Source organism: Coregonus lavaretus (genome assembly GCF_964263955.1).
Source record: "Coregonus lavaretus genome assembly, chromosome: 22".
In the NCBI taxonomy this organism is placed as follows: domain Eukaryota; kingdom Metazoa; phylum Chordata; class Actinopteri; order Salmoniformes; family Salmonidae; genus Coregonus; species Coregonus lavaretus.
Window position 1 is genome coordinate 161,424 of NC_140009.1, and position 27,882 is coordinate 189,305.

Sequence of the window (27,882 nt, forward strand, 5' to 3'; positions counted from 1 at the left end):
ATGGCGGCTGAGCGGAGGATGAGGATGATATCGGGTCGGGGCTGTGTGACTGTGTTTTTGGCCGTGTTGTGCACCTTCTCCTCCGGGACCTGCGACGAACAGGTGCCGTTGATGCTATGGACGAGTGAAGGGTAAGAGCCGTGTGTGTGGTTTTGGTCTGGGGATGCGCTTGTAGCCGTACAAGCTGGTTGACATCTTGTCATTCATATTCCTAGCGGGGATCTCGTCCTATTTGCTCGCTATCTGGCCACACTATATTTAGGCAATTTCATCTGTGAAGCCACTAGCCAGTAATGGATTTAAAAAAAATGTTACTCGACGTGTCATTAAAAAAAGTACCCCCCCAACACCAACACCAACACCAACACCAACATAAAAAATATTTTTACATGACCCTCCCCCCTCATAAAATGAACTCAAAAAAAATGATTGCTAGCAGAAATAACAACAGTTATAATAACCGTGTGTTTATAAATGTGGTTATCGACTTCACCCCTTCAGCATGGTTTTGTGGCAGTCTATGGGCCAGAAGGTTGAGCGTTCACCGACCACCACAAACCAGGTCACTCTCCCTGCCTGTCTCATTACACTACTATCATAGCCGGCTGCAAACAATTATCAGCTAGGGGGAAATTATATTTTCAATATTTGTATGCTATATTTATAATTATATTAAATATATGCAAATACTTTTCCACCAACAGGTTTCTGTGCCAAAGCATAACTGCATACCCAACCTGGTCTCAGAGCAATTCGTAAATCCAAGACACTCCATTTATGGTATGAATTAATTTGTGGGTGTCCATCATTCATTTCGTATGATATGTTACAAATTACAATTTGTATCAAACGAATTCGCAAATGTACAACTCGTTACGAATTTGAAAAAACGTATGATATGTTTCGAATACCAATTGGTTGTGGCTAACGTTAGCTAAGAGGCTAACGCTAATGTTAGCTAGCTGGCTAACATTAGCTAGGTCAGTGGTTAAGGTTAGGGTTAAGGTTAGGAGTTAGGTTAAAGGTTTAGGGTTAGGGGAAGGATTAGCTAAAAGGGTTAGGGGAAGGGTTAGCTAAAAGGGTTAGGGGAAGGGTTAGCTAAAAGGGTTAGGGGAAGGGTTAGCTAACATGCTAAGTAGTTGCAAAGGAGCTCAAAAGTAGTAAGTAGTTGAAAAGTTGCTAAAATGCGAATGTTTTCTGTGATGAGATTTGAAGAAACCTTTGGGTTGCTAGATGTTCGCGTTTTATCTGCATATTGCACCTTTAAATACATTTTAAATGACAAATATTTAGGCTGAAAATAAGTTTACTTTTTCCAGATTTTGTTGTGTTACAGCCTGAATTTAAAATGTATTAAATTGCGATTTTGTGTCACTGGCTTACACACAATACTCTGTGTGCAATAATAGTGTTTAACATACTTTTTTTATGACTACCTCATCTCTGTACCCCACACATACAATTATCTGTAAGGTTCCTCAGTCAAGCAGTGAATTTTAAACACAGATTCAACCAAAAAGACCAGGGAGGTTTTCCAATGCCTTGCAAAGAAGGGCACCTATTGGTAAAAAAAAAAAAAAAAGCTGACATTGAATATCCCTTTGAGCACGGTGAAGTTACTAATTACACTTTGGATGGTGTATCAATAAACCCAGTCACTACAAAGATACAGGCGTCCTTCCTAACTCAGTTGCCGGAGAGGAAGGAAACTGCTCAGGGATTTCACCATGAGACCAATGGTGACTTAAAAACAGTTAGAGTTGAATGGCTGTGATAGGAGAAAACTGAGGATGGATCAACAACATTGTAGTTACTCCACAATACTAACCTAATTGAAAGAGTGAAAAAAAGGAAGGCCTGTTCAGAATACATTTGTTCCAAACATGCATCATGTTTGCAAGAAGGCACTAAAGTAAAACTGCAAAATATGTGGCAAAGAAATTAACTTTATGTTCTGAATACAAAGCATTATGTTTGGGGCAAATCCAACACAACACTTCACTGAGTACCTTCCAGTAGTCTTCCTGGGTTTCCGGCAGGAAAAATGTGGCGCCGGACATTTAACCGGCAACAGATGCATATCTGTATTCCCAGTCATGTGAAATTTATAGATTAGGGCCTAATGAATTTATTTCAATTGACTAATGTCCTTATATGAACTGTAACTCAGTAAAATCTAAAAAATTGTTGCATGTTGCATTTTATATTGTTGTTTAGTGTATATACAGGTGTATTATCAGCCTAGTAGGCCACCTACAGTGCATTTGGAAAGTATTCAGACCCCTTGACTTTTTCCACATTTTGTTAAGTTACATCCTTATTCTAAAATGTATTACATTATTTGTTTTCCTCATCAAACTACACAGAATACCCCATAATAAAAAAACAGAAATACCGTATTTACATACGTTTTCAGACCCTTTGCTATGAGACTCAATTGATTAGACATGATTTGGAAAGGCACACACCTGTCTATATAAGGTACCACAGTTGGCAGTGCATGTCAGAGCAAAAACCAAGCCATGAGGTTTAAGGAATTGTCAATAGAGCTCCGAGACAGGATTGTGTCGAGGCACAAATCTGGGGGAGGGTACCAAAAAATGTCTGCAGCATTGAAGGTCCCCAAGAACACAGTGGCCTCCATCATTCTTAAATGGAAGAAGTTTGGAACCACCAAGACTCTTTCTAGAGCTGGCCGCCCGGCCAAACTGAGCAATCGGGCGAGAAGGGCCTTGGTCAGGGAGGAGACCAAGAACCCGATGGTCATTCTGAAAGAGCTCCAAAGTTCCTCTGTGGAGTTGGGAGAACCTTCCAGAAGGACAACCATCTCTTCAGCACTCCACCAATCAGGCCTTTATGGTAGAGTGGCCAGACGGAAGCCACTCCTCAGTAAAAGGCACATGACAGCCCGCTTGGAATTTGCCAAAAGGCACCTAAAGGACTCTCAGACCATGAGAAACAAGATTCTCTGGTCTGATGAAACCAAGATTAAACACTTTGGCCTGAATGCCAAGCGTCACATCTGGAGGAAACCTGGCACCATCCCTACGGTGAAGCATGGTGGTGGCAGCATCATGCTGTGGGGATGTTTTTCAGCAGCAGGGACTGGGAGACTAGTCAGGATCAAGGGAAAGATGAACGGAGCAAAGTACAGAGAGATCCTTGATGAAAACCTGCTCCAGAGCGCTCAGGACCTCAGACTGGAGCGACAACCCTAAGAACACAGCCAAGACAACGCAGGAGTGGCTTCGGGACAAGTCTCTGAATGTCCTTGAGTGGCCCAGCCAGAGCCCGGACTTGAACCCGATCAAACATCTCTGGAGAGACCTGAAAATAGCTGTGCAGCGACACTCCCCATCCAACCTGACAGAGCTTGAGAGGATCTGCAGAGAAGAATGGGAGAAACTAAGTAAAGGGTCTGAGTACTTCTGTAAATGTGATATTTCAGTTTTTCAATTTTTAATACATTTGGAAATATTTCTAAAAACCTGTTTTTGCTTTGTCATTTTGGGGTATTATGTGTAGATTGATGAGAAAAACAAACAATTTAATCCATTTTAGAATAAGGCTGTAACCTAACAAAATGTGGAAAAAGTCAAGGGGTCTGAATACTTTCCGAATGCACTGTATATGCAGGTGTATTATCAGTGCCTGATTAGGATGTCATGACCAGTATGTCTTACTACCTGAGTAAACTATTATCTAACTCTCCGTCGTGAGTCATTCCCGTACACTTAAAAAAAACACACAAAAAAACGGGCAGCAGGTATCCTAGCGGCTAAGAGCATTGAGCCAGTTACCAAAAGGTTGTTGGTTCGAATCCTTGAACCGACTAGGTGAACAATCTGTAAGTCACTCTAGATAAGAGCGTCTGCTAAATGACTAAAATTGTAATAAAAAAAATTAACACCACACTAACAAAATGTTATATTCAGAATCATGGGAGGGTGGAGAACAATCAACTTTTTTTATTTATTTTATTGGGAATTCATTCTTCAAAGAAATCTATGATTCAAACAAAAAATGTGTTGATTGTTCTCCATCCACCCCTGATTCAGAATATAGACGTTTCATTGGCATGGCGTGCTAGCTATTGGCGATGGAGGACCAATACAAAACTCATTTTAATTCAGTACCAACCATATCCCTACCAGCTCTCTAATAATGGAATATCAACAATACTTTTCTGTGTATTTTGTGTCAAAAATGTAGAGCAGCTGAAGGACAAACCACAGTAGAATAAGTTTAAATGTAATTTTATTCAACATTCTGGCTTGTAAGGAACATTTTACAGGATTTTGCAGGCATGAGATTCAGGCTGTATATACTAACACATAATGGTGTATTACAGCCTGATTTAATCAGACTAACCCAAACCTAACCCTAACTAACCCAAGGGCTAGTTTTTACTTTAACCCTAACCCTAACTAACCCAAGGGCTAGTTTTTACTTTAACCCTAACCCTAACTAACCCAAGGGCTAGTTTTTACTTTAACCCTAACCCTAACTAACCCAAGGGCTAGTTTTTACTTTAACCCTAACCCTAACTAACCCAAGGGCTAGTTTTTACTTTAACCCTAACCCTAACTAACCCAAGGGCTAGTTTTTACTTTAACCCTAACCCTAACTAACCCAAGGGCTAGTTTTTACTTTAACCCTAACCCTAACTAACCCAAGGGCTAGTTTTTACTTTAACCCTAACCCTAACTAACCCAAGGGCTAGTTTTTACTTTAACCCTAACCCTATCTAACCCAAGGGCTAGTTTTTACTTTAACCCTAACTAACCCAAAGGCTAGTTTTTACTTTAACCCTAACTAACCCAAGGTCTACTTTCTACTTTAACCCTAACTAACCCAAGGGCTACTTTTTACTTTAGCAAGCAAGCAAGTTTATTTATATAGCACAATTCATACATCGAAGCAATTCAATGTGCTTTACAAAGATGTTTATCAAAAATTATGAAAACATAATAATAATAAAAATACAATAAAAAAAACAACATAAAGATTAAACATTTAAAATGGGATAAAACCATAGGAAGCTATAAGGCTAAACAGTGTGGTTCAGTTTAAGTGCTCAGTCGTAGGCACGTGAAAAGAGAAGTGTTTTTAACCTGGATTTAAAAATGGATACGTTTGGGGCATATCTAAGATCTTCTGGTAGTTTATTCCAGTTGTGTACAGCATAAGTGCTAAACGCAGCGTCTCCATGTTTAGTTTGGGCTCTGGGCTCTACTAGCTGACCTGTGTTCATGGATCTAAGAGCCCTGCTCGGTTTATATTCTTCAAACATATCAGACATGTACTCGGGTCCTAAACCATTCAAAGATTTATAAACTAAAAGCACCACTTTGAAATCAATTCTGTAACTGCCTGGAAGCCAATGTAAAGATGTAAGAACCGGAGTGATGTGCTCCGTTCTCTTGGTCCTGGTTAACGTCCGGAGTGATGTGCTCCGTGTTCTCTTGGTCCTGGTTAACGTCCGGAGTGATGTGCTCCGTTCTCTTGGTCCTGGTTAACGTCCGGAGTGATGTGCTCCGTTCCCTTGGTCCTGGTTAACGTCCGGAGTGATGTGCTCCGTTCTCTTGGTCCTGGTTAACGTCCGGAGTGATGTGCTCCGTTCTCTTGGTCCTGGTTAACGTTCTAACAGCTGCATTCTGAATGAGCTGCAGCTGTTTTACAGGCTTTTCCTGGAGTCCTGTTAAGAGGCCATTACAGTAGTCAACCCTACTAGAGATGAAAGCATGGATGAGCTTCTCTTTATCTTTTTGGGACACCAAGCCTTTGATTCTGGCTATATTTTTTAGATGATAGAATGCTGTTTTAGTGACCGCTTTGATATGACTGTTAAATGCGATGGATAATGAAGTTGTATTGTGTTTTGCTCGTCAGGCAACATGGTGTAATAATGGGACATGCCAACCGTCCTCTTAGTTATTCCTGTTCCGTGTTTGGTAACGTTTCATCCCTCCTGAACGGTTCCAGGTCTGGTCTGCCGTCACAGGCGGTTCCTGCTGCTGGTCACGTAGTGGGTTTCAGTCAGCTGAGCTCATACCTGGAGACCGCCCTGGGGTCCGCCCCGCGCAACGTACTGCTCTTCCTGCAGGACAAGGTTATACACACACACCTACCTACCTTTGTAACCCATATATTAGTTAGCCTATGTCTTTTACTGTTTGTGTGAATCTTTCTCTCTCTCCCCCGCCAGATGAGCATTGAGGACTTCACCATGTACGGAGGGGCGTTTGGCAACAGGCAGGACAGTGCCTTCCCTAACCTAGAGGAGGCGCTCCTCTCCAGCCCTTCCCCATTGGTCCTGCCTGCCGTGGCCTGGCCAGCATCCAGTGCTGTGATTGGTCAGCTCCAGGATCAATTAGACACCTCTCCTCTCTACATGGAACCAGAGACCCTCAGCCAGCTACGACTAAATGCTTCTACCCCCGCCCTGCTAGTCTTCAGACTACCCTACAGCACCAAGTATAAACACACACACACACACACACACACACACACACACACACACACACACACACACACACACACACACACACACACACACACACACACACACACACACACACACGATTCTGCTTTTCTCACTGGTCTGTTTTTTATGGGTGTGGTTTATACGAATATGGGTGTGGTTTACCTGATTGTGGTTTATAATAGGGCTGATCTGATGTCTGCTAAGGAAGTTCTCAATGGAAATGGTGAGTGTTCTAACGTTATACTGTTTTACTGGTCTACTGTTCTACTGGTCTACTGTTTTACTGGTCTACTGTTTTACTGGTCTACTGTTTTACTGGTCTACTGGTCTACTGTTTTACTGGTCTACTGTTTTACTGGTCTACTGTTTTACTGGTCTACTGTTTTACTGGTCTACTGGTCTACTGGTCTACTGGTCTACTGTTTTACTGGTCTACTGGTCTACTGGTCTACTGGTCTACTGGTCTACTGTTTTACTGGTCTACTGGTCTACTGTTTTACTGGTCTACTGTTTTACTGGTCTACTGGTCTACTGTTTTACTGGTCTACTGTTCTACTGGTCTACTGGTCTACTGTTTTACTGGTCTACTGGTCTACTGTTTTACTGGTCTACTGGTCTACTGGTCTACTGGTCTACTGTTTTACTGGTCTACTGGTCTACTGTTTTACTGATCTACTGGTCTACTGTTCTACTGGTCTACTGGTCTACTGTTTTACTGATCTACTGGTCTACTGTTCTACTGGTCTACTGGTCTACTGTTTTACTGGTCTACTGGTCTACTGTTTTACTGGTCTACTGGTCTACTGTTTTACTGGTCTACTGTTCTACTGGTCTACTGGTCTACTGTTTTACTGGTCTACTGGTCTACTGTTTTACTGGTCTACTGGTCTACTGGTCTACTGGTCTACTGGTCTACTGTTTTACTGGTCTACTGGTCTACTGTTTTACTGATCTACTGGTCTACTGTTCTACTGGTCTACTGGTCTACTGTTTTACTGATCTACTGGTCTACTGTTCTACTGGTCTACTGGTCTACTGTTTTACTGATCTACCGGTCTACTGTTTTACTGGTCTACTGTTTTACTGGTCTACTGTTTTACTGGTCTACTGGTCTACTGTTTTACTGGTCTACTGTTCTACTGGTCTACTGGTCTACTGTTTTACTGGTCTACTGGTCTACTGTTTTACTGGTCTACTGGTCTACTGGTCTACTGGTCTACTGTTTTACTGGTCTACTGGTCTACTGTTTTACTGGTCTACTGTTTTACTGGTCTACTGTTTTACTGGTCTACTGGTCTACTGTTTTACTGATCTACTGGTCTACTGTTCTACTGGTCTACTGGTCTACTGTTTTACTGATCTACTGGTCTACTGTTCTACTGGTCTACTGGTCTACTGTTTTACTGGTCTACTGGTCTACTGTTTTACTGGTCTACTGGTCTACTGGTCTACTGGTCTACTGGTCTACTGTTTTACTGGTCTACTGGTCTACTGTTTTACTGATCTACTGGTCTACTGTTCTACTGATCTACTGGTCTACTGTTCTACTGGTCTACTGGTCTACTGTTTTACTGGTCTACTGTTTTACTGGTCTACTGGTCTACTGTTCTACTGGTCTACTGGTCTACTGTTTTACTGGTCTACTGTTTTACTGGTCTACTGTTTTACTGGTCTACCGGTCTACTGTTTTACTGGTCTACTGGTCTACTGGTCTACTGTTTTACTGATCTACTGGTCTACTGTTCTACTGGTCTACTGGTCTACTGTTTTACTGGTCTACTGTTTTACTGGTCTACTGTTTTACTGGTCTACTGTTCTACTGGTCTACTGGTCTACTGTTTTGCTGTTTTACTGGTCTACTGGTCTACTGTTTTACTGGTCTACTGTTTTACTGGTCTACTGTTCTACTGGTCTACTGTTTTGCTGTTTTACTGGTCTACTGTTTTACTGGTCTACTGTTTTACTGGTCTACTGGTCTACTGTTTTGCTGTTTTACTGGTCTACTGTTTTACTGGTCTACCGGTCTACTGGTCTACTGGTCTACTGTTTTACTGGTCTACTGTTTTACTGGTCTACTGTTTTACTGGTCTACTGGTCTACTGGTCTACTGTTTTACTGTTTTACTGGTCTACTGTTTTACTGGTCTACTGTTTTACTGGTCTACTGGTCTACTGTTTTGCTGTTTTACTGGTCTACTGTTTTGCTGTTTTACTGGTCTACTGTTTTACTGGTCTACTGGTCTACTGTTTTACTGGTCTACTGTTTTACTGGTCTACTGGTCTACTGGTCTACTGTTTTACTGGTCTACTGTTTTACTGGTCTACTGGTCTACTGGTCTACTGTTTTACTGTTTTACTGGTCTACTGGTCTACTGTTTTACTGTTCTACTGTTCTACTGGTCTACTGGTCTACTGGTCTACTGGTCTACTGTTTTACTGGTCTACTGTTTTACTGGTCTACTGTTTTACTGGTCTACTGTTTTACTGGTCTACTGTTTTACTGGTCTACTGTTTTACTGGTCTACTGGTCTACTGTTTTACTGTTTTACTGGTCTACTGTTTTACTGGTCTACTGTTCTACTGGTCTACTGGTCTACTGGTCTACTGTTTTGCTGTTTTACTGGTCTACTGTTTTACTGGTCTACTGTTTTACTGGTCTACTGGTCTACTGGTCTACTGTTTTACTGGTCTACTGTTTTACTGGTCTACTGGTCTACTGTTTTACTGTTTTACTGGTCTACTGTTTTACTGGTCTACTGTTTTACTGGTCTACTGGTCTACTGTTTTGCTGTTTTACTGGTCTACTGTTTTACTGGTCTACTGGTCTACTGTTTTACTGGTCTACTGGTCTACTGTTTTACTGGTCTACTGTTTTACTGGTCTACCGTTTTACTGGTCTACTGGTCTACTGGTCTACTGTTTTACTGTTTTACTGGTCTACTGGTCTACTGTTTTACTGGTCTACTGTTTTACTGGTCTACTGTTTTACTGGTCTACTGGTCTACTGGTCTACTGTTTTACTGTTTTACTGGTCTACTGTTTTACTGGTCTACTGTTCTACTGGTCTACTGGTCTACTGGTCTACTGTTTTGCTGTTTTACTGGTCTACTGTTTTACTGGTCTACTGTTTTACTGGTCTACTGTTTTACTGGTCTACTGGTCTACTGGTCTACTGTTTTACTGGTCTACTGTTTTACTGGTCTACTGGTCTACTGTTTTACTGTTTTACTGGTCTACTGTTTTACTGGTCTACTGTTTTACTGGTCTACTGGTCTACTGTTTTGCTGTTTTACTGGTCTACTGTTTTACTGGTCTACTGGTCTACTGTTTTACTGGTCTACTGGTCTACTGTTTTACTGGTCTACTGTTTTACTGGTCTACTGTTTTACTGGTCTACTGGTCTACTGGTCTACTGTTTTACTGGTCTACTGTTTTACTGGTCTACTGTTCTACTGGTCTACTGGTCTACTGGTCTACTGTTTTGCTGTTTTACTGGTCTACTGTTTTACTGGTCTACTGTTTTACTGGTCTACTGTTTTACTGGTCTACTGGTCTACTGGTCTACTGTTTTACTGGTCTACTGTTTTACTGGTCTACTGGTCTACTGGTCTACTGTTTTACTGTTTTACTGGTCTACTGTTTTACTGGTCTACTGTTTTACTGGTCTACTGGTCTACTGTTTTGCTGTTTTACTGGTCTACTGTTTTACTGGTCTACTGGTCTACTGTTTTACTGGTCTACTGTTTTACTGGTCTACCGTTTTACTGGTCTACTGGTCTACTGGTCTACTGTTTTACTGGTCTACTGTTTTACTGGTCTACTGGTCTACTGTTTTACTGGTCTACTGTTTTACTGGTCTACTGGTCTACTGTTTTACTGGTCTACCGGTCTACTGGTCTACTGGTCTACTGTTTTACTGGTCTACTGTTTTACTGGTCTACTGGTCTACTGGTCTACTGTTTTACTGGTCTACCGGTCTACTGTTTTACTGGTCTACTGTTTTACTGGTCTACTGTTTTACTGGTCTACTGTTTTACTGTTTTACTGGTCTACTGTTTTACTGGTCTACTGGTCTACTGGTCTACTGTTTTACTGGTCTACTGGTCTACTGGTCTACTGTTTTACTGGTCTACTGTTTTACTGGTCTACTGTTTTACTGGTCTACCGGTCTACTGGTCTACTGTTTTACTGGTCTACTGTTTTACTGGTCTACTGGTCAACTGTTTTACTGGTCTACTGTTTTACTGGTCTACTGTTTTACTGGTCTACTGGTCTACTGGTCTACTGTTTTACTGGTCTACCGGTCTACTGTTTTACTGGTCTACTGTTTTACTGGTCTACTGGTCTACTGGTCTACTGTTTTACTGGTCTACTGGTCTACTGTTTTACTGGTCTACTGTTTTACTGGTCTACTGTTTTACTGGTCTACTGGTCTACTGTTTTACTGGTCTACTGGTCTACTGTTTTACTGGTCTACCGGTCTACTGTTTTACTGGTCTACTGGTCTACTGTTTTACTGGTCTACTGGTCTACTGTTTTACTGGTCTACCGGTCTACTGTTTTACTGGTCTACTGGTCTACTGTTTTACTGGTCTACTGTTTTACTGGTCTACTGTTTTACTGGTCTACCGGTCTACTGGTCTACTGTTTTACTGGTCTACTGTTTTACTGGTCTACTGGTCTACTGTTTTACTGGTCTACTGTTTTACTGGTCTACTGGTCTACTGGTCTACTGTTTTACTGGTCTACCGGTCTAATGTTTTACTGGTCTACTGGTCTACTGTTTTACTGGTCTACCGGTCTACTGTTTTACTGGTCTACTGGTCTACTGTTTTACTGGTCTACTGTTTTACTGGTCTACCGGTCTACTGTTTTACTGGTCTACTGGTCTACTGTTTTACTGGTCTACTGTTTTACTGGTCTACTGGTCTACTGTTTTACTGGTCTACTGTTTTACTGGTCTACTGTTCTACTGTTTTACTGGTCTACTGGTCTACTGTTTTACTGGTCTACTGGTCTACTGTTTTACTGGTCTACTGGTCTACTGTTTTACTGGTCTACTGGTCTACTGTTTTACTGGTCTACTGGTCTACTGTTTTACTGGTCTACTGGTCTACTGTTTTACTGGTCTACTGTTTTACTGGTCTACTGGTCTACTGTTTTACTGGTCTACTGTTTTACTGGTCTACTGGTCTTTTCTACAGTATTATTCTACTGTTCTAGTAGTGTGTTCTACTGTTCTGCTGTACCGTGGCTCTGCTGGGACAAACATCACCTGCATTCACTGTGTTCCTTATTACAGTATGGTGCAGATCGCTGAAGACTAACTTGGTGTGTCTGTGTGTGTTAGATGAGGTGATTGGACAGGTGATGAGCATTATGAAGAGCCAATCTGTCCCCTACACTGCCATCTACACTGCAATGAGACCCTCACGGGTAAGTGTGTGTGTGTGTGTGTGTGTGTGTGTGTGTGTGTGTGTGTGTGTGTGTTAATCCCATTTATGTGTATTTGTGTGTCATAGATATGGAAAGATGGCCCAGAGGTATAGATATGGAAAGATGGCCCAGAGGTATAGATATGGAAAGATGGCCCAGAGGTATAGATATGGAAAGATGGCCCAGAGGTATATATATGGAAAGATGGCCCAGAGGTATAGATATGGAAAGATGGCCCAGAGGTATAGATATGGAAAGATGGCCCAGAGGTATAGATATGGAAAGATGGCCCAGAGGTATAGATATGGAAAGATGGCCCAGAGGTATAGATATGGAAAGATGGCCCAGAGGTATAGATATGGAAAGATGGCCCAGAGGTATAGATATAAAGTTAGAACAATTTATTAAACTTTCTAACTCTAAATCTTTCCATATATATGACGTATGTATGTATGTATGTATGTATGCCACATGTTCCGTCCTTACAAATGGAACTGTCCATGCTATCCATCCAGAGCCTCTGTCAATCTCTATGGTGTGTGGTTACCATCTCTCTCTCTGTCTCTATGGTGTGTGGTTACCATCTCTCTCTCTCTGTCTCTATGGTGTGTGGTTACCATCTCTCTCTCTCTCTATGGTGTGTGGTTACCATCTCTCTCTCTCTGTCTCTATGGTGTGGGGTTACCACCTCTCTCTCTCTGTCTCTATGGTGTGTGGTTACCATCTCTCTCTCTGTCTCTATGGTGTGTGGTTACCATCTCTCTCTCTCTGTCTCTATGGTGTGTGGTTACCTTCTCTATGTTGTGTGGTTACCATCTCTCTCTGTCTCTATGGTGTGTGGTTACCATCTCTCTCTCTCTGTCTCTATGGTGTGTGGTTACCATCTCTCTCTCTGTCTCTATGGTGTGTGGTTACCACCTCTCTCTCTCTGTCTCTATGGTGTGTGGTTACCATCTCTCTCTCTGTCTCTATGGTGTGTGGTTACCATCTCTCTCTCTCTGTCTCTATGGTGTGTGGTTACCATCTCTCTCTCTGTCTCTATGGTGTGTGGTTACCATCTCTCTCTGTCTCTATGGTGTGTGGTTACCATCTCTCTCTCTGTCTCTATGGTGTGTGGTTACCATCTCTCTCTCTGTCTCTATGGTGTGTGGTTACCATCTCTCTCTCTCTGTCTCTATGGTGTGTGGTTACCATCTCTCTCTCTGTCTCTATGGTGTGTGGTTACCATCTCTCTCTCTCTCTGTCTCTATGGTGTGTGGTTACCACCTCTCTCTGTCTCTATGGTGTGTGGTTACCATCTCTCTCTGTCTCTATGGTGTGTGGTTACCATCTCTCTCTCTCTGTCTCTATGGTGTGGGGTTACCATCTCTCTCTCTCTGTCTCTATGGTGTGTGGTTACCATCTCTCTCTCTCTGTCTCTATGGTGTGTGGTTACCATCTCTCTCTCTGTCTCTATGGTGTGTGGTTACCATCTCTCTCTCTGTCTCTATGGTGTGTGGTTACCATCTCTCTCTGTCTCTATGGTGTGTGGTTACCATCTCTCTCTCTGTCTCTATGGTGTGTGGTTACCATCTCTCTCTCTCTCTCTATGGTGTGTGGTTACCATCTCTCTCTCTCTGTCTCTATGGTGTGTGGTTACCATCTCTCTCTGTCTCTATGGTGTGTGGTTACCATCTCTCTCTCTCTGTCTCTATGGTGTGGGGTTACCATCTCTCTCTCTCTCTGTCTCTATGGTGTGTGGTTACCATCTCTCTCTCTCTCTCTATGGTGTGTGGTTACCATCTCTCTCTCTCTGTCTCTATGGTGTGTGGTTACCATCTCTCTCTCTCTGTCTCTATGGTGTGTGGTTACCTTCTCTCTCTCTCTGTCTCTATGGTGTGTGGTTACCATCTCTCTCTCTCTGTCTCTATGGTGTGTGGTTACCATCTCTCTCTCTCTGTCTCTATGGTGTGTGGTTACCATCTCTCTCTCTGTCTCTATGGTGTGTGGTTACCATCTCTCTCTCTGTCTCTATGGTGTGTGGTTACCATCTCTCTCTCTCTGTCTCTATGGTGTGTGGTTACCATCTCTCTCTCTCTGTCTCTATGGTGTGTGGTTACCATCTCTCTCTCTGTCTCTATGGTGTGTGGTTACCATCTCTCTCTCTCTGTCTCTATGGTGTGTGGTTACCATCTCTCTCTCTGTCTCTATGGTGTGTGGTTACCATCTCTCTCTCTGTCTCTATGGTGTGTGGTTACCATCTCTCTCTCTCTGTCTCTATGGTGTGTGGTTACCATCTCTCTCTCTGTCTCTATGGTGTGTGGTTACCATCTCTCTCTCTCTGTCTCTATGGTGTGTGGTTACCTTCTCTCTCTCTCTCTGTCTCTATGGTGTGTGGTTACCATCTCTCTCTGTCTCTATGGTGTGTGGTTACCATCTCTCTCTCTCTCTCTATGGTGTGTGGTTACCATCTCTCTCTCTCTGTCTCTATGGTGTGTGGTTACCATCTCTCTCTCTGTCTCTATGGTGTGTGGTTACCATCTCTCTCTCTGTCTCTATGGTGTGTGGTTACCATCTCTCTCTCTGTCTCTATGGTGTGTGGTTACCATCTCTCTCTCTGTCTCTATGGTGTGTGGTTACCATCTCTCTCTCTGTCTCTATGGTGTGTGGTTACCATCTCTCTCTCTGTCTCTATGGTGTGTGGTTACCATCTCTCTCTCTGTCTCTATGGTGTGTGGTTACCATCTCTCTCTCTGTCTCTATGGTGTGTGGTTACCATCTCTCTCTCTGTCTCTATGGTGTGTGGTTACCATCTCTCTCTCTGTCTCTATGGTGTGTGGTTACCATCTCTCTCTTTGTCTCTATGGTGTGTGGTTACCATCTCTCTCTCTGTCTCTATGGTGTGTGGTTACCACCTCTCTCTGTCTCTATGGTGTGTGGTTACCATCTCTCTCTGTCTCTATGGTGTGTGGTTACCATCTCTCTCTCTCTGTCTCTATGGTGTGTGGTTACCATCTCTCTCTGTCTCTATGGTGTGTGGTTACCATCTCTCTGTCTCTATGGTGTGTGGTTACCATCTCTCTCTCTCTGTCTCTATGGTGTGTGGTTACCATCTCTCTCTCTGTCTCTATGGTGTGTGGTTACCATCTCTCTCTGTCTCTATGGTGTGTGGTTACCATCTCTCTCTCTCTGTCTCTATGGTGTGTGGTTACCATCTCTCTCTCTGTCTCTATGGTGTGTGGTTACCATCTCTCTCTCTCTGTCTCTATGGTGTGTGGTTACCATCTCTCTCTCTCTGTCTCTATGGTGTGTGGTTACCATCTCTCTCTCTGTCTCTATGGTGTGTGGTTACCATCTCTCTCTCTGTCTCTATGGTGTGTGGTTACCATCTCTCTCTCTGTCTCTATGGTGTGTGGTTACCATCTCTCTCTCTGTCTCTATGGTGTGTGGTTACCATCTCTCTCTCTCTGTCTCTATGGTGTGTGGTTACCATCTCTCTCTCTGTCTCTATGGTGTGTGGTTACCATCTCTCTCTCTGTCTCTATGGTGTGTGGTTACCTTCTCTCTCTCTCTGTCTCTATGGTGTGTGGTTACCATCTCTCTCTGTCTCTATGGTGTGTGGTTACCATCTCTCTCTCTGTCTATGGTGTGTGGTTACCATCTCTCTCTCTGTCTCTATGGTGTGTGGTTACCATCTCTCTCTGTCTCTATGGTGTGTGGTTACCATCTCTCTCTGTCTCTATGGTGTGTGGTTACCATCTCTCTCTCTCTCTGTCTCTATGGTGTGTGGTTACCATCTCTCTCTCTCTGTCTCTATGGTGTGTGGTTACCATCTCTCTCTCTCTGTCTCTATGGTGTGTGGTTACCATCTCTCTCTGTCTATGGTGTGTGGTTACCATCTCTCTCTCTGTCTCTATGGTGTGTGGTTACCATCTCTCTCTCTGTCTCTATGGTGTGTGGTTACCATCTCTCTCTCTCTCTCTATGGTGTGTGGTTACCATCTCTCTCTCTGTCTCTATGGTGTGTGGTTACCATCTCTCTCTCTGTCTCTATGGTGTGTGGTTACCACCTCTCTCTCTGTCTCTATGGTGTGTGGTTACCATCTCTCTCTGTCTCTATGGTGTGTGGTTACCATCTCTCTCTCTGTCTCTATGGTGTGTGGTTACCATCTCTCTCTCTCTGTCTCTATGGTGTGTGGTTACCATCTCTCTCTGTCTCTATGGTGTGTGGTTACCATCTCTCTCTCTCTGTCTCTATGGTGTGTGGTTACCATCTCTCTCTCTCTGTCTCTATGATGTGTGGTTACCATCTCTCTCTGTCTCTATGGTGTGGGGTTACCATCTCTCTCTCTCTGTCTCTATGGTGTGGGGTTACCATCTCTCTCTCTCTGTCTCTATGGTGTGTGGTTACCATCTCTCTCTGTCTCTATGGTGTGTGGTTACCATCTCTCTCTCTCTGTCTATGGTGTGTGGTTACCATCTCTCTCTCTCTGTCTCTATGGTGTGTGGTTACCATCTCTCTCTCTGTCTCTATGGTGTGTGGTTACCATCTCTCTCTCTCTGTCTCTATGGTGTGTGGTTACCATCTCTCTCTCTCTGTCTCTATGGTGTGTGGTTACCATCTCTCTCTCTGTCTCTATGGTGTGTGGTTACCATCTCTCTCTCTGTCTCTATGGTGTGTGGTTACCATCTCTCTCTGTCTCTATGGTGTGTGGTTACCATCTCTCTCTGTCTCTATGGTGTGTGGTTACCATCTCTCTCTCTGTCTCTATGGTGTGGGGTTACCATCTCTCTCTCTCTGTCTCTATGGTGTGGGGTTACCATCTCTCTCTCTGTCTCTATGGTGTGTGGTTACCATCTCTCTCTCTGTCTCTATGGTGTGTGGTTACCATCTCTCTCTGTCTCTATGGTGTGTGGTTACCATCTCTCTCTCTGTCTCTATGGTGTGTGGTTACCATCTCTCTCTGTCTCTATGGTGTGTGGTTACCATCTCTCTCTCTCTGTCTCTATGGTGTGTGGTTACCATCTCTCTCTCTGTCTCTATGGTGTGTGGTTACCATCTCTCTCTCTGTCTCTATGGTGTGTGGTTACCATCTCTCTCTCTGTCTCTATGGTGTGTGGTTACCATCTCTCTCTCTCTGTCTCTATGGTGTGTGGTTACCACCTCTCTCTCTGTCTCTATGGTGTGTGGTTACCATCTCTCTCTGTCTCTATGGTGTGTGGTTACCTTCTCTCTCTCTCTGTCTCTATGGTGTGTGGTTACCATCTCTCTCTCTGTCTCTATGGTGTGTGGTTACCATCTCTCTCTGTCTCTATGGTGTGTGGTTACCATCTCTCTCTCTCTCTGTCTCTATGGTGTGTGGTTACCTTCTCTCTCTCTCTGTCTCTATGGTGTGTGGTTACCATCTCTCTCTCTGTCTCTATGGTGTATGGTTACCATCTCTCTCTGTCTCTATGGTGTGTGGTTACCATCTCTCTCTGTCTCTATGGTGTGTGGTTACCATCTCTCTCTCTCTCTGTCTCTATGGTGTGGGGTTACCATCTCTGTCTCCCTAGGAGGTGTCATCATCTCTGTCTATGGATATGGAGGCTGGTGTGGGAGGAGGGCGCTCCCTATTGCAGTACGGGGACAGAAAGAGGGAGAGAGACAGACAGCGGGAGAGAGAAAGAGGACAGAACAAAGTCAATGAGAGGACAGGAGTCTACCCACCAGTGGAGTTTAAGGTAAGATCTATTTCTTTCTTCCTAACTTGTTTTAAGGTGTTTTAAAACCCCAATGTGGCCGTTTTTATCTCAATATCTAATCATTTCTGGGTAACAATGAAGTACCTTACTGTGATTGGTCAAAAAGAAACAAATAGCTTCTTAACAAGAGCAATTACTGAAGGAGTGTTCTGGGTGGGGAAACTGAAAACTAGCTGTTATTGGTCTATTCACTAATTTACCACCTAGTGATGTCACCAGGCACGCCAAAACTCCATCTTACCAAAACAGGCTGATATTTCAGGTGGTCTTTTCAAACAGCTCTTTTAATACTGTGAATTATTACATTTTCACATTATTATTCCAACCTCATTATTATTCCAACCTCATAGTGTGGAAATACACTGAGTATACCATACATTAGGAAGACCTTAATAATATTTCGTTGTTTCCCCTCGTCTCTCCCTCCCTCCTCTCTAGGATACATCAATACATGTACGTTCCAAAAATTGGTGCCGGCCAATTGTCCGGGACAAGAAGAAAAAAATCCCATTGTGAAATAATGGTTTTTAGCCTATTGATTGATGGAAATACCAGTCGATGGAAATACATTTGACTGGTCATGCTATTCGGTCTTTATGTTAATTTGCATAATTTAGTGGAATGAAATCGGTGCGTGTGTAATGTATCTTATTTATCACACACAGATTCATAATAATAATAATAATATTCGAACCCACTACCCTGGCGTTACAAGCGCCTTGCTCTACCAGCTGAGCTACAGAGGACCACAGATTCAGAGCCTTTGAGTGGAAAATAGACAGACAGCAGGAGAGCTGCTGCAGCATCTCAAACAGTAAAGGCAACGGAAGGCAGGCTTCACCAGCACGTCAATAAATAAATAGGCAACGGAAGGCAGGCTTCATCAGCGCGTCAGTAAATGAATAGGCAACGGAAGGCAGGCTTCATCAGCGCGTCAGTAAATGAATAGGCAACGGAAGGCAGGCTTCATCAGCGCGTCAGTAAATGAATAGGCAACGGAAGGCAGGCTTCACCAGCGCGTCAGTAAATGAATAGGCAACGGAAGGCAGGCTTCACCAGCGCGTCAGTAAATGAATAGGCAACGGAAGGCAGGCTTCACCAGCGCGTCAGTAAATGAATAGGCAACGGAAGGCAGGCTTCACCAGCGCGTCAGTAAATGAATAGGCAACGGAAGGCAGGCTTCACCAGCGCGTCAGTAAATTAATAGGCAACGGAAGGCAGGCTTCATCAGCGTGTCAGTAAATGAATAGGCAACGGAAGGCAGGCTTCACCAGCGCGTCAGTAAATGAATAGGCAACGGAAGGCAGGCTTCACCAGCGCGTCAGTAAATGAATAGGCAACGGAAGGCAGGCTTCACCAGCGCGTCAGTAAATGAATAGGCAACGGAAGGCAGGCTTCACCAGCGCGTCAGTAAATTAATAGGCAACGGAAGGCAGGCTTCACCAGCACGTCAGTAAATGAATAGGCAACGGAAGGCAGGCTTCATCAGCGCGTCAGTAAATTAATAGGCAACGGAAGGCAGGCTTCACCAGCACGTCAGTAAATGAATAGGCAACGGAAGGCAGGCTTCACCAGCACGTCAGTAAATGAATAGGCAACGGAAGGCAGGCTTCATCAGCGCGTCACACACCACCTAGCAATGAGCTGGAGGCAATATGCATTTTGAAAACATATACTTACTTGTTTGAAACCTGAACGTTTTTTAATACATATTATAAGGCATGTCTTACCTTGCTTCAAAGTAGCCTATCCAAAATCAGACCATATCCGTGGAGGCAATTATTTAATATCAACATTCTTTAACCATTTTTTTTTTTTTTTTTTTTTTTTTTTAGTCATTTAGCAGACGCTCTTATCCAGAGCGACTTACAGTTAGTGAGTGCATACATATTTTTTATTTGTTATACTGGAATCGAACCCACAACCCTGGCGTTGCAAATGCCATGCTCTACCAACTGAGCTACATCCCTGCCGACCATTCCCTCCCCTACCCTGGACGACACTGGGCCAATTGTGCGCCGCCCCATGGGTCTCCCGGTCGCGGCCGGCTACGACAGAGCCTGGATTCGAACCAGGATCTCTAGTGGCACAGCTAGCACTGCGATGCAGTGCCTTAGACCACTGCGCCACTCGGGAGGCGCCGGAGGGGATGGCTGCCGTTTTACGGGCTCCTAACCAACTGTGCTATTTTGTTTGTTTTTTCGCATTGTTTGTAACTTATTTCGTACATAAAGTTGCTGCCACCGTCTCTTATGACTGAAACGAGCTTCTGCACATCAGAACAGCGATTAATCACCTCAAACTGGACAAAGATTTGTTCTTTAATGAGTCCGACACAAAGGATATACTGCTTCGCCGAGAACAGGCCCAAATCCCCGTCATTCACGTGAAGAAAAGACGGAGACACAGGGGGCGGAGGTCGGGGCGGAGGTCGGGGCGGAGGTCGGGGCGAAGGTCGGGGTGCCCTGTGAGGATTCGTAGGCGAGTGAGTAAATCCCCACTACCATCGGTTCTATTGGCCAACGTGCAATCACTGGAAAACAAACTGGATGATCTATGGTGGAGACTATCCTACCAACGGGACATTAAAAACTGGATGATCTACGGTGGAGACTATCCTACCAACGGGACATTAAAAACTGGATGATCTATGGTGGAGACTATCCTACCAACGGGACATTAAAAACTGGATGATCTATGGTGGAGACTATCCTACCAACGGGACATTAAAAACTGGATGATCTACGGCTGAGACTATCCTACCAACGGGACATTAAAAACTGGATGATCTACGGCTGAGACTATCCTACCAACGGGACATTAAAAACTGGATGATCTATGGTGGAGACTATCCTACCAACGGGACATTAAAAACTGTAATATCTAATGTTTCACCAAGTCGTGGCTGAACGACAACACGGATAATATACAGTTGGCTGGGTTTTCCGTGCATCGGCAGGACAGAGCAGCTACGTCTGGTAAGACGTGTCTATTAGTCAATAACAGCTGGTGCGCGATGTCTAATATTAAGGAAGTCTCGAGGTATTGCTCGCCTGAGGTAGAGTACCTCATGATAAGTTGTAGACCCACTATCTACCAAGAGAGTTCTCATCTATATTTTTCGTAGCCGTCTATTTACCACCACAAACCGATGCTGGCACTAAGACCACACTCAACGAGCTGTATAAGGCCATAAGCAAAACAAGAACATGCTCATCCAGAAGCGGCGCTCCTAGTGGCCAGGGACTTTAATGCAGTCAAACTTAAATCCGTTTTACCTAATTTCTACCAGCATGTCACATGCAACCAGAGGAAAATAAACTCTAGACAACCTTTACTCCACAAACAGAGACGCATACAAAGCTCTCCCTCGCCCTCCATTTGGCAAATCTGACCATAATTCTATCCTCCTGATTCCTGCTTACAAGCAAAAACGAAAGCAGGAAGTACCAGTGACTCGCTCAGTACGGAAGTGGTCAGATGATGCGGATGCTAAGCTACAGGACTGTTTTGCTGGCACAGACTGGAACATGTTCCGGGATTCTTCAGATAGCATTGAGGAGTATACCACCTCAGTCACCGACTTCATCAAAAAGTGCATCGACGACATCATCCCCACAGTGACCGTACGTACATATCCCAACCAGAAGCCATGGATTACAGGCAACATCCGCACCAAGCTAAAGGCTAGAGCTTCCGCTTTCAAGGAGCGGGACACTAATCTGGACGCTTATAAGAAATCCCGCTATGCCCTCAGACGAACCATCAAACAGGCAAAGCATCAATACAGGACTAAGATTGAATCCTACTACATCGGCTCTGACGCTCGTCGGATGTGGCAGGGCTTGCAAACTATTACGGACTACAAAGGAAAACCCAGCTGCAAGCTGCCCAGTGACGCGAGCCTATCAGACGAGCTAAATGCCTTTTATGCAAGCAACACTGACGCATGCATGAGAGCACCAGCTGTTCCGGACGACTGTGTGATCACACATTCCGTAGCCGATGTGAGCAAGACCTTTAAACAGGTCAACATTCACAAGGCCGTGGGGCCAGATGGATTACCAGGGCTTGTACTCAGAGCATGCGCTAACCAACTGGCAAGTGTCTTCACTGATATTTTCAACCTCTCCCTGACCAAGTCTGTAATACCTACATGTTTCAAGCAGACCACCATAGTCCCCATGCCCAAGAATGCGAAGGTAACCTCACAAATGACTGCCACCTCGTAGCACTCACGTCGGTAGCCATGAAGTGCTTTGAAAGGCTGGTCATGGCTCACATCAACACCATCATCCCTGAAACCCTAGACCCACTCCATGTCGTATACCGCCCCACAGATGACGCAATCTCAATGGCACTCCACACTGCCCTTTCCTGCCTGGACAAAATTAACACCTATGTAAGAATGCTGTTCATTGACTACAGCGTTCAACACCATAGTGCCCACAAAGCTCATCACTAAGCTAAGGACCCTGGGACTAAACACCTCCCTCTGCAACTGGATCCTGGACTTCCTGACGGGCCGCCCCCAAGTGGTAAGGGTAGCAACAACACATCTGCCACGCTGATCCTCAACACGGGGGCCTCTCAGCGGTGTGTGCTTAGTCCCCTCCTGTACTCCCTGTTCACCCACAACTCTGTGACCAAGCACGACTCCAACACCATCATTAAGTTTGCTGACGACACAACAGTGGTAGTCCTGATCACCGACAACAATGAGACAGCCTATAGGGAGGAGGTCAGAGACCTGGCCGTCTGGTGCCAGGACAACAACCTCGCCCTCAATGTGAGCAAGACAAAGGAGATGATCGTGGACTACAGGAACAGGAGACAGTCGTGAAGAGGGCACCTTTTCCCCTCAGGAGACTGAAAAAATTTGGCATGGGTCCCCAGATCCTCAAAAAGTTATACAGCTGCACCATCGAGAGCATCCTGACCGGTTGCATCACCGCCTGGTATGGCAACTGCTCAGCATCCGACCGTAAGGCGCTACAGAGGGTAGTGCGTTCGGCCCAGTACATCACTGGGGCCAAGCTTCCTGCCATCCAGGACCTATATACCAGGCTGTGTCAGAGGAAGGCCCAAAAAATTGTAAAAGACTCCAGCCACCCTAGTCATAGACTGTTCTCTCTGCTACTGCACAGCAAGCGGTACCGGAGCGCCAAGTCTAGGTCCAAAAGGCTCCTTAACAGCTTCTACCCCCAAGCCATAAGACTGCTGAACAATTAATCAAATGGCCACCAGAACTATTTACTAGTTGGGTTTCCATTCCGGTGTTGCCGAGGTGGTACGCTCAGACCGGTGGCTCAGTAGTCCGGCGAATCAGAACGCCAGAGGGGAGCAACGGGAGGAAACGTGACCGGTATCATGTATATAGCCTCGTTATTGTTATGTAATCTTATTGTGTTACTTTTTATTTAATTTTTTATTTAATTTAGCAAATATTTTCTTAAGTCTTATTTCCTGAACTGCATTGTTGATTTAAAGCATTTCACATCAAGGTCTACATGTTATATTCGGCGCATGTGACAAATAAAATGTCATTTGATTTAATTCATTGTCCAGGAGCCAAAGGCGCAACCCTAGTCATATTAGCATCCCATCCTAGTAGCATCCCATCCTAGTCATATTAGCATCCCATCCTAGTCATATTAGCATCCCATCCTAGTCATATTAGCATCCCATCCTAGTCATATTAGCATCCCATCCTAGTCATATTAGCATCCCATCCTAGTCATATTAGCATCCCATCCTAGTCATATTAGCATCCCATCCTAGTCATATTAGCATCCCATCCTAGTCATATTAGCATCCCATCCTAGTCATATTAGCATCCCATCCTAGTCATATTAGCATCCCATCCTAGTCATATTAGCATCCCATCCTAGTCATATTAGCATCCCATCCTAGCCATATTAGCATCCCATCCTAGCCATATTAGCATCCCATCCTAGCCATATTAGCAACCCATGCTAGTTGTTACATCTTTAGATCTCCCGTCTTTCAATATTTCTGACGGATATTTTCATCTGTCACATGAAACCGCTGGCATGTGCAGTGCCCTTTTGACAACAGTGTTTTCCAGCTAATTGCGTTATGGAACGAACATTCGCGTGTAACCTACTGCCGTGTTTGCATTGCTGCCCTTATAATGTGAATAAATAATAGTTTATCAACATTTTAAGCTAAAGGTTCTGATCAGTTGCATCAGACTCATTGCTTTAAAAAAATAAAAATATATTATGTTTCTTCTGGTTGTTGCTCTATCGTCCCAGAGTCAGAGGCTATTTCTTTCTCGACAAGCTGACCAGTAGAATAGGTCAACCTTTCTACTATGGGAGATTGACATAGGCTGGTGATTTTGCTGTTCGTTACTCGTCTTGTTGGCTGAGGAAAAGTAGATGTGGACAGTTATTCTAACATGTTCAAAGTGCGCATCAGAATTCGCCAAGAAGGACCGCATGTTGTTGCATCCTCGATTTGCATGTTCTGTTAATATGAATTACCATAATCTAAATGTGATTTCTGTCATTCTGAGCACCGTGGGTGGACGCCCTAATCAGGTTATGCACCCAATGCATATGGGTCTGGTAAATTTCTCAATTGTCCGGTAAATTAAAATTCTGCCAGACGGAAACCCTGGTGTGTGTGTGCATCTATCAGTTCCACATACATGTCAGTACATACACACAACAAGTAGATCACATGGGGGAGAGGCGTGGTGTCGTGAGGTGTTGCTTAATTTGTTTTCTGAAACCAGGTTTGCTGTTCACTTGGTCTATATAAGATGGAAGGGAGTTCCATGCACTCACGGCTCTGTATAATACTGTACGTTTCCTTGAATTTGTTCTGGACCTGGGGACTGTGAAGAAAAAAAACCTGGTGGCATGTCTGGTGGGGTATGTGTGTGTGTGTGTGTGTCAGAGCTGTGTGTAAGTTGACTATGCAAACAATTTGGAGTTTCCAATATTAATGTTTCTTATAAAAACAAGAAGCAATGCAGTCAGTCTTCCCTCAACTCTTAGCCAAGAGAGACTGGAAGATCCAAGATGGCGTAGTACTGCAGTCCTGTTTTAGTCGTGTCTGTAAATACCCTGTTTTTAGTTTTTGTTTTTTTCGTACATATTTCCCTATCAGACTTTTCATCCTTCTACTAAATATACTTTCCTGCAACCCGCCTCACTCAATGTGGAACGGATTCTATTATTGACTTACCTTTTATCTAGAATCGCCAGTTGAAACTAGCTAGCCAGCTAACTAGCTACTTGCTATTAGCCACCGTTAGCGGTATTTCACCCATAGTTCTGAGGTTGGAATAATAATGTGAAAAACCCTTTTACTGTAAGAGCTGTCTGAAAAGACTGGCTGTTAAATTAGTTAACAGACTGATCTAGACCTCTCTGCCAATAACAGATAGTGTTCAGTTTTCCCCCTCCCCACTCAAACCACTCCCAGATAGTCCTAGCAAAATTATTGCTTTAGAAATTGCTCTCTGCTAAGAAGCTATTTTTGTTTGTTTTCAATTAAAATGGTAAAAAAGAATCGCAGTATGGTACATAATTGTTACCCAGAAATGATTTGATACTGAGATAAAAACAGCTGCACAAGCAGCAGGATATTGTAAATAAGAGAGATGCAAGACATTGCACTTGCCAAAAACAATCTGCGCCAGTGCATGGTGCTCCCTACCCTGCTGCAATGGGATAACAGCAGTGCATGGTGCTCCTCACCCTGCTGCAACGGGATAACAGCAGTGCATGGTGCTCCTCACCCTGCTGCAACGGGATAACAGCAGTGCATGGTGCTCCCTACCCTGCTGCAACGGGATAACAGCAGTGCATGGTGCTCCCTACCCTGCTGCAACGGGATAACAGCAGTGCATGGTGCTCCTCACCCTGCTGCAACGGGATAACAGCAGTGCATGGTGCTCCTCACCCTGCTGCAACGGGATAACAGCAGTGCATGGTGCTCCCTACCCTGCTGCAACGGGATAACAGCAGTGCATGGTGCTCCTTACCCTGCTGCAACGGGATAACAGCAGTGCATGGTGCTCCTCACCCTGCTGCAACGGGATAACAGCAGTGCATGGTGCTCCTCACCCTGCTGCAACGGGATAACAGCAGTGCATGGTGCTCCCTACCCTGCTGCAACGGGATAACAGCCAGAACAGCAGAGAGGCCCGATATACTGCTGTTTACGTTCAGCTGATTCTGCCTGATGTATTATTTATTTCTAATCAATTGCTTCTCTCTCTCTCCAGGAGGGCGGAGCTGGCTGTATCATGCTGTGGGCGGAGAACCTGACAGTGAGCGTGCTCCGCGGCGGTCGCTGGGAACGACACGACCTCACCTCTCTGACCTTTGGAGAGGGCGTGACCCCTAGGCTCCAGGGCTCCCTCTGCAACCAATCACACTCCAGGTCAGAGGGGTCAGAGGTTAGGGGTCAGCGGTTCTGGACCGGAGGTTATGAACAGTCCTCTGACATCACATCCTGTCTAGAACCTTGTTAGAAACCATGGAAACAGCAGCCTTGCTGAACTTGGACATGATTGGAATTAATTATTATGTTGATCTTTCTCTTCTCTGTTAGTCTGGTTCTAAACTATGAGAATATTCTGGGACATCGCTCGTTCAAACTAGTGTGAGTGGACCGGACACACACACACACACACACACACACACTGTTCTAAACAAACACATACACACACACACACACACACACACACACACACACACACACACTGTTCTAAACAAACACATACACAAACACTTTTGAACTCATTTTGTGTGTGTCTGTGTGTGTCTCCAGCTTGCCATGTCCCAGCGTCACTACAAGGTGTCAGCTCGCCGCTGGTTCACGCTAGACAGCGTGGAGATCGAATACGACGGTCAGAAAGCATCGTTTAACGGGAGCCGGAACGTGTACGCACCGGCTGAGTACTCCTACCGCTGTCAGTCAGTCACTAACTTCAGATACCCCCTCCTGGTACCACGCACCTCCAAAGATCCTGCTAACCAGTGGAGGGTCTCATTCACTGACTTCCAGGTAGGATGTGCGTACGGTGTGTGTGTGCGTACGTGTGTGTGTGCGTACGGTGTGTGTGCGTACGGTGTGTGTGTGCGTACGGTGTGTGTGTGCGTACGGTGTGTGTGCGTACGGTGTGTGTGTGCGTACGGTGTGTGTGTGCGTACGGTGTGTGTGTGCGTACGTGTGTGTGTGTGTGTGCGTACGGTGTGTGTGTGCGTACGGTGTGTGTGTGCGTACGGTGTGTGTGTGCGTACGGTGTGTGTGTGCGTACGGTGTGTGTGTGCGTACGGTATGTGCGTACGGTGTGTGCGTACGGTGTGTGTGTGCGTACGGTGTGTGTGTGCGTACGGTGTGTGCGTACGGTGTGTGTGTGCGTACGGTGTGTGTCTGTGAAACAAAAACAGAATACAAACTGCAAGTTGAAACAACTCTCTCTCTTTCAACCCTCCCCCCCATGCCCTCCCCAACATAACCCTCCCCCCCAATGCCCTCCCCAACATGCCCCCCCCCATGCCCTCCCCCATGCCCCTCCCCCCCCCCGCCCCCCATGCCCTCCCCCCCCCATGCCCTCCCCCCCATGCCCCCCCCCCCCCCTCCCCCCATGCCCTCCACCCCATGCCCCCCCTCCCCCATGCCCCCCCTCTAGATCCAGGGCTTCAACGTGGCAGGGGGAGAGTTCTCCTATGCCAGTGACTGTGCAGGGTTCTTCAGTCCTGGTATCTGGATGGGACTTCTCAGCAGTCTACTGATGGTCCTGGTCCTAACCTACGGCCTCCATATGATCATGCAGCTACACACATGGACCCGCTTTGATGACCCCAAGGGACCTGCTATCTCCGTACCACAGACTGACTAACACACACACACACACTGTCATATACAGACAGACAGTCACATACATATAGACACAGACAGACAGACAGTCATAAACAGACAGACAGACAGACAGACAGACAGTCATATACAGACAGACAGACAGACAGACAGTCATAAACAGACAGACAGACAGACAGACAGTCATATACAGACAGACAGTCATAGACAGACAGTCATAGACAGACAGACAGACAGACAGACAGACAGACAGACAGTCATATACATATAGACACAGAGATACTTGTCATTCCTTTAGTTACCATAGCAACAAGACAGCTCAGCAAATAGGAAGGAACAGGAAGGAAGGAGAAGGAAGCAAGGAGCAGGAAGG

The 27,882-nt window shown here is 44.8% G+C and overlaps 1 protein-coding gene across 1 annotated transcript; it reads left to right on the plus strand.

Moving 5' to 3' along the window:
* Positions 1 to 27,531, plus strand: atp6ap1a (ATPase H+ transporting accessory protein 1a; the record flags this gene model as incomplete). Its single annotated transcript, XM_084186753.1, has 10 exons — positions 1 to 131; positions 5,986 to 6,112; positions 6,209 to 6,477; positions 6,670 to 6,710; positions 11,837 to 11,922; positions 17,457 to 17,624; positions 25,909 to 26,066; positions 26,238 to 26,286; positions 26,457 to 26,693; positions 27,322 to 27,531. 10 exons carry the CDS (start codon positions 1 to 3, stop codon positions 27,529 to 27,531), a joined length of 1,476 nt encoding a protein of 491 aa, XP_084042879.1.
* Between the last annotated feature and the right edge of the window lie 351 nt (positions 27,532 to 27,882).